At 33.9% G+C, this 7,827-nt stretch overlaps 1 protein-coding gene across 1 annotated transcript; it reads left to right on the forward strand.

The window, feature by feature from the left end:
• The first annotated feature begins 2,119 nt into the window (after window positions 1-2,119).
• LOC110101934 lies at window positions 2,120-6,318 on the forward strand. Its single transcript, XM_020830043.2, has 4 exons — window positions 2,120-2,539; window positions 2,697-2,933; window positions 3,462-4,667; window positions 5,561-6,318. The coding sequence occupies exons 1-4, from the start codon at window positions 2,253-2,255 to the stop codon at window positions 6,153-6,155; spliced, it is 2,325 nt and encodes a 774-aa protein (XP_020685702.1). The 5' UTR covers window positions 2,120-2,252; the 3' UTR covers window positions 6,156-6,318.
• The last annotated feature ends 1,509 nt before the right edge of the window (window positions 6,319-7,827 follow it).

Raw genomic sequence — 7,827 nt, forward strand, 5'->3', positions numbered from 1 at the left:
TATTTAACTTAGAAAGATCTTCTTCTTCCATAGATCATGGAACCCTACCCAAAAGTATATGTTTATGCATCAAGAATATTCCAAAAAAGTGTACCTCAATTAAAGGATATAGAAACTTAGGGCTAGAGAGAAATGAATTTTTTCATCTAATTTATAAACCCTAACCACCCGAATACATGTGCATCTGGAGTCAAATCAACGCAAAAAAAATAAAAATAAAATGAGGATCTCATAAACCCTAATAATCATGGTGCAAAATTGAGAAACTTCAATGCTCTCCCATGATTCTTGAAAGGGATTTGACAAATCTCAATAAATTGCAAGAATTCAGAGACGTCTTAGTATATAATTCATTGGAGATTTTAAAACAAATTATACATGGCACATATTTTTCATCCCATTAAATAAGAAATATTTCATATGCAATGCTTTAAAGATCTTATATATATATATATATATAAAAAAAGAAATTTAAAAATGAAATAGTTATAATATTTAAATTTAATTAAATATTTAAAATAGAAATATAAATTTAAATGAATTTTTCTCTCTCTCTATGTGTGAGCCTCTCTCTATTTCTATCTCTGAGTCTCTATCCATCTCTCCCTCTCTCCCTCTCTCTATCTTTCCTCTATGAATTGTGCACTGTAAATTTTATGTTTCTCTCTCAATTTAAATAATATTTAAAAGTTTATAAATCTTTTTAAAATATCTTACAAATATTTAATAGTTATAATATTCATCATTATTAAATATTTAAAATATAATTAAAAAGTTACTAAAAATTTTAAAGTTAACTAAAATATAATTAAATATTTACAATATAATTGAAAATTTACTAAAAATTTAAAGTTAATTAAACTATAATTAAAAAGTTATTAAAATTTTTGTTTCTCTCTCTCTCCTTCTCCATCATCTCTCTTTCTCTACCTCTCTCTCTCTCTTTCCATCCTCTAAGAAGCTGAAAATAAAAAAAAAAATTACAAATTTTAGCCGGAATGTAAAGCACAAATAAATTGAGTTTTAACAAAAAAAACATAATTACTGTTCACATTTTCTGTTAAAACATAAATTATTTATTTTTGCATTTTCAAACAAAATGTGATTTTACAGTGCATTTTTTATTCTTTTTAAATTAAATTTATATTTTATTCCTCCTAAATCTGTCTTGAAATTTGATCTTTTAAAAATTTGCTCCAAAACATCTTGATTGTTATACACTCCGCTTTGTTGCTGGCTTTGGTCTGCCCAATGCCTATTTTGTTTCCTTTTTGCAAATTCTGTTTGGCATTATCCCTTGCTTGGAAATTAAATTAACTTATTTTAAATCCCTAAATCCTATAAATTCATCTAGACCTTCAAATAGTGCAAACTCCAATCAAATTGTGGGTGGGACAATCAAACAATTCTTAATTTTATATCATTTCAATTTAATAAATCAAACATGATGAATAGGATTTCTCGGATTGGAATTGGTTTAGGGGCTGTTTGGTTGCCTGCAAAAGAAATGCAGAGTAAAGTAAATGCAATGTAAAGTAAATGTGATGCATTTCGAATGCTTTGCTTTGTTTGGTTGTCTGCAAAAGAAACGCAGGAGATTTGTTTCTCTTGTTTGGTTAGGTATATTCAGAGTAAATTAAAATTAACTTTTTTAAAATTATTTTTTACAAGGAAGAGAACTACCTTCAGTGAACACCATTGCATCTGCAGATCTACTGACTTATAATACTAAAGTCTTCTTCTATCATATGTAGCTTGTTAAAGTCACCGTATAGCTGCACAATTTTTCAAAGTCAATTTTGACTACGATATGTTGCAACTTTTGTTAACTTGCCGGAGCGAAGTCTCTCCGGAGCTGGAGCTGCTCGCCGGAGAGAAATCTAAATACGTGCAGCTAGCTGCCACGAATCTATTTAGTTTATGACTTTGGCCCTAAAATTTCAACACGGAAATTTAAATAAAAACTAAAAAGATTCAAGTTAAGTGCAATAAATTAAATAAAGGAAGGCCACTGTTTTCCCTACAAAGCTAGGTCTGTAACATTTAAATTTGAAATCACATTCGGAATCAAATCCTGCTTTTGAGTGAAATAGGCCGAGTTCAGCCCGGTTGCCCGATCCGACAGTCACAACCCTCTTACCATTCAAAGTTTTTTTTTTTTTTTGGGGAAAATAACTTTTCGTTTCTCGTAGTCGAGATCTTTCCAGGCCGTAGAATTTTGCAGAGAGGCCGTAGAATTTTGCAGAGAGGCAATGGAGGAGAGGCGGCGGCGTCGTAAGAGAATGAAAATAGGGGATCCATCTTCTGCTCCTCTTTACTCTTCTCTCGACCCATCCTTCTTCGACCTGAAGGTGTTTCCTTTGATGCTCGCCGCCGCTTCTGCAGCCGATGCCCAAAATCCCAGCTTTCGGTCACTCCTTAAACACTTCCTTTCCGCTCATCTAGCCCTCATAACCCCTACTACTCGCTCTCCACTGCCCCTCTCTATTCTCCTCCCTCCCGGCCTCCTCTCTCTTCTTCCCCTCCTCCTCACTTCTAGGTAATAAATTGGGAAAGTCTCTCCTTTATGGCTTTTCCCCTCTTTTTTATTGATTCTTTGCTTGCAAATTCATTTTTTTTAGGTTAACTCTTCTGGCATAATATGACAGTTTAATGAAATGCGTCCTTTTTTTTTTTTGCTCTATCTTGTTCTTCAGTTGCCCAGCTTTAGCTGTTCTGAGTGCTCAGCTGGTTGGCGCAGCTTCGCTTTTCTCTCTTGAGGCAAATTTAATTATAGTTTTAGATAAAGACATTGTTAATGGACTGCTAAGGGCACTAGTGAGCAGAAGCCGGCGGGTTGTAGTTGCAGCTTGCAATGCTGTGCTGGATCTCTCAGTATCTTCAATTGGAAGGGAGGCACTTAGAAGAAAATTTAATGTAATTGAGAAGCTTTTGTAAGTATCCCCACTGTTACCTTTTTAGCATATTCATTGGGGTTATATACCTAAAGTCGGTTTAGCTCATACTGTTTGGAAATATGACTAAGCCCAATTCAATCTCCCGGAGTGAAATGGATCATAAAAAATATAGAAGATTAATGCAAAAAAGTACATTAATAATTGTATATAGGTTCACCCAAAGATTTCCATGCCCCTTGCCACTGTTTTAGATTTTACTCTGATTTTATTGTGAAATTTTTTACCGTCCAAATTATCTTGAATACAACGTAAAGACTCTGAAGGATTTTACTCTGATTTTATTGTGAAATTTTTCACATTAATCTTCTTTATTAGTGAAGGATAAATAGTAAAGCATGTGGCTCAAATTCTTAATCTTGAAGAAACAAAATTTTCCCGTAGTCAATGGGCCATGAGTACTCTTATGTTTGCCATATGACTTCCTTCCCTTTATTTTGAAATTTTTTTTCCTCTCATCTCTATTTATTAGCTATTTTTTTCTCCACAAATTTTGATTTCCTGTAGATCTTTATTGTGTCAGGTGAATGACTCTCCAATAGATTTTCTTTCCCTTCTTCATGATGAAAAATGTGATTCTCCTCTACCATTGGTCCTTGATGCTGCATTGATTTTGATCAATACATCTGATGAAGGCTGCTTACAATGTATTCCATATGAACTTATTGAAAAGGTTTTACCTTTGCTGAAAGATTTATGGGAAAATTCGTGTAACTCAGAACTAACAAATAACTTAAATATGGAGCAAGGCCGTTTGCATAGCAAAAAGTATGATCTAGCCGCTTCTTTGTTTAGATTGTCTATGGACTATGTTCTCCCTTTAACTTGGAAAACTGATGAACTTGTAAGGGGTATCTTTGGTGATGAACAATTTGCTTTTGAGAACTTCATACTCAACTACTGGGAGGTCTCCCCACTGCATATCAATGGGACATGGAATAGTTTGAAGGGTGATCATTCTATCTTCAACTCGTTGAGTAATTGTTTTGGTTACATGAAAGATAAAAATTTTCTTGCCTCTTTATTAGGAATGTTAGTTTCATGCCCTCCTATTGCGTCAGATGAGTTGGACATCTTCTCTTTTCTCAAGGAAGCAAATAATTTGTTAGGTTCTCAGATCATTTATGGTCAAGATATTCGTATCCTAAAAACATCAAAGATTACTTCAGAAGCCATGCACGAAATTGTTGGCAAAGAGGCTCACTTTTTTAAGGATAAGTTAACAGATGAATTAAGTGTTCAGACATTTAAGGAAGCATTGCAAGATGGTTATACAATTGCTTTGCGTGGAATGGAATTCAGGAATACTGAAGTTGCTGCAATTACTGAAGGGCTATCAAATTTATTTGGTCAGCCATCAGTTGGGGCTAACATATACCTCACACCTCCTAAATCTCAAGGTCTGGCTAAGCACTATGATGATCACTGCGTGTTTGTTTGGCAAATATTTGGACAGAAGCAATGGAGAATTTTCCCACGCTCTGAGGCCTTTATCCCGAGGCTTTATGAACCTCTTGGTTCTCTGCAAAGTATGAGTCAAGATGAAGTTAGATACATGGATGTTCTAATTAAAGAAGGGGATGTTTTGTATATTCCAAGAGGATATCCCCATGAGGCTCATACAATCATCAATATGGATGAGTCTCATGAGGACTACGCTAGTGGATATTCCATGCATTTGACGATTGGAATTGAAGTTGAGCCACCATTTGAGTGAGTATATATATGGTACTTGTTAATTTAATATTCTACGAATTATCTAAGGGTCATAATACTCTTTAAGATTTCTTTCAAAGATTTTGACCAACTATAGTGAGCCCGATACCTATATATTTATTTATTTTAGGGCGTTTCTGTTTTATTGTTACCCTATTAGTTATGCAGCTGGAAATTTTCATCCTTCTCTAATTTCATTGAACTCTCAATACATGTGACTGATTCATCTCCATGTTTTTCCTTCTTTTTTTTTGCTAGTGTTTACATGTAACCAGATTGTTTCACAATTTATCATAAATTGTTGATGCATGCTCTTTATTTTTGTAGAAATCAATTTTTGTTTGATGTTCTTTATCCCATCGGGCAACACCTGTTTGTAATTAGTTCGTGACCTAATTCAAATTTTTCACAGACCTCAAAATAAGAAAGGAATGGCCCAAGTTTCAATCTTTTACGGATCTACGTAACAAAACAAGGAAACCAGGAAGAAAAATGAATTAAAGATGCCACCCGCTTGCATGAGTACAACAAAATACAGAGATCACCGTGCAAAGCCAGGAAAACCTTTGCTTATCTCTGACAGCATATTAGAAAACATAAAATATTTGTTTCATTGTGGTGCTAGTACATGTATATCTATATAAAGATAAGAAAAAATATAAATTCCTATAGTAAATGTTAAATAGATGTGATAAAATTTATTGGATAATATCTTTGTACATAACAACCCTATTAATTCTAAAAAATGTATGGTTGAACATTGGCTTTCGCAGTGTTAAATTCCTTTATGATTGTAACTGCTTTCTGCTACACAAGTGTTTAGAAACTTTGAAAATGCATTTGTCTGGATTTACTTTGATGAATGCTAATGGTTGATTTTATTTTTTCAGCTGGGAAGGTTTTACTCATATAGCTATTCATTGTTGGAACCAGAAACAGAAACATAGTTCTATTTATCCCATTGATTCCGAGATGTTCAAACAGAGGTCTGTACTTGTAAATATGTTGCATGTTGTAGTCAGGCAGATGGCTGATAAAAATACAGAATTCAGAAAGGCTTGTCTGATCACCTCCCCTCCTTTCTCATCCAATATCAAATTGAAGCAGGAAACTACTTTTGATCACATAATCGAAGCAATTAACAAAAGCTCCAGCTTTTCAGAGACGTTTGATCTTATTGTAACTGCAGTTCAAGAGAATAATGAAGATTATTTGCAGTGGATGAGATGGCTTAGACATCTGCGTCAGGAAAGATTTGAGAAATTAGACTTTGATAGACCATTGGAGTTTTTCAAGGAATTTGTGTTGCTGAATTATAGGCCTTTCAAGGAAGTGATGGCTGAGTTTTCTCAGGTTAAGTCTGACTTCTGTAGATCTGTTGTATTTGAAGATGCAGCTGCTGAGCTGAATGTGTTGCTCCAAAAATACAGGAAAACTAGAGAACAATACATGAAGGGTATGCTTTCACTACGTAGAACTACATAGCTGGGATTGTGAATTTATTTTAGATAGGCATTCTTCTGTTTGTTTGCTTTTTTAATGTTAAAATATCAAGTATATATTTATGTTATGTAGGTTTATTGGTTTAATAATTGAATGATTATGTGCTCTTGAAAAATATAGTAGATCAAATAGATTTTTTTTCTTAGTGATGCTTCACTTACTAAATAAGAAAAAAGAATGAGTGCAGGAATGCTCTTAATCCATTACGAGTTTAAAAAGGCACAAATATTTATTGACTAAATGAAGTAGCACTCACGCACCAACTAATCTAGCTGATATCCTTATTGAGGGCTACAATTCAACAATGGAATGAATGTTGTGCACTAGGAATTATTCTCTTTAACAAAAGCAATCCACGAAACGATGGGATTGGTTCTATTGAGGGTAGTGTCAGAGAGAGAAAGAGGAGAGAGACTGCCAAAAGCACCTTGTGAGTAAAGGCCTGGAGCCCAGGCATGTATATAGAACATGGCCCACTGCACTCATTGTGCTTTCTATTAACCCACTCAATAGCAAACCAAGGATCAACCATCAGCTCCTAAACCTATTTAAACTCTGAAAAAAAATTAATTAAAAATTAGCTTATTATTTGATAAAGAACTTTGTAATGTTATCATTAAGATATTGAATTTGAAATTCATCAACATTAAACTTGTCTTGTATATATATATATAACAAAAAATGAGGGAGAGAATTAGAAAGATTATCAAATAGAGATGCACAACAAACCTTAGTAGATAAACACAATGAAACTTTGCAGCAATGAAGTTGTATATGTTGAACTAACAAGAAATTCAAGAAGAAGAATAAGAAGCAGAAGAAAAGAAAACCAAAATTTCTTTTTTCTTGCTCAGTCTTCTTCTACTTATCTTCAAAGGTTGTGCAATGGATTGGGACCTGTGGGAACTACACGCTTGTCATCTTCCAGCAAAGAGCTTGAATTCTTTAAGTCATTATGGGGAAAATGGCAATCAAAAGGATCACACCGCCTCTTAGTTTTGCATCCATTTGTACCTTCGGTTGTGAGAGTAGTGGCGGTGTTGGCGGCTGAAGTACTGATCTGAGGCCTTATGCTTGACACAAGGAGAAGGAAGGCTACTACGGCTGCTGGAGCCCGTCTCATTGTGATCATGGCTGGATGGTTAGGCTGAACAAGGAGAGAAGCGGCCAAGTTGCAGAACTTTTTAATTAACTGGAGAGATGAAGAAGCTCAGTAATTACCTCGACATGAGAACAGAAGAGGGGGGAAATAAAGGGAGGAATGGGAGGTGAGAATATGAGAAAAGACTGGAGTAGGAAGGAAGTAAAACTTAGGTGGGGAATGAGCCTATTTATGATTCAGTGCATTAATACGAATAACTTGATAAAAAATTCTTGTATCTTATTAAAAAATAGAGGACACAGATTAATAAAGACATATTTCAACTATATATTTTATTATGTTCCTTCATTCTCATCATCATTATTTGACTTAATTCATGACATGCATATTTGATGATATATTTATCATTTATTTATTTATGTATTATTCTCAATTAAACGTAGAAAAATATGATTACCGTGTCCTCAATGTCCTTTATATATATATATATATATATATCAATCCAGGCAATAACTAAGGTTCCTCCGATTTGCAGTTCTATCAGTGATTCCA

This window comes from Dendrobium catenatum, unplaced genomic scaffold, assembly GCF_001605985.2.
Source record: "Dendrobium catenatum unplaced genomic scaffold, ASM160598v2 fragScaff_scaffold_974, whole genome shotgun sequence".
NCBI lineage: Eukaryota > Viridiplantae > Streptophyta > Magnoliopsida > Asparagales > Orchidaceae > Dendrobium > Dendrobium catenatum.

What these genes read in the sequence shown, in the direction of transcription:
- LOC110101934 (XM_020830043.2), top strand. Translation starts at nt 2,253, where the DNA reads ATGGAGGAGAGGCGGCGGCGTCGTAAGAGAATGAAAATAGGGGATCCA. An exon ending in CCCCTCCTCCTCACTTCTAG is followed by an intron (nt 2,540 to 2,696) that starts GTAATAAATTGG and finishes CTTGTTCTTCAG; the next exon opens with TTGCCCAGCTTTAGCTGTTC. An exon ending in AATGTAATTGAGAAGCTTTT is followed by an intron (nt 2,934 to 3,461) that starts GTAAGTATCCCC and finishes GATTTCCTGTAG; the next exon opens with ATCTTTATTGTGTCAGGTGA.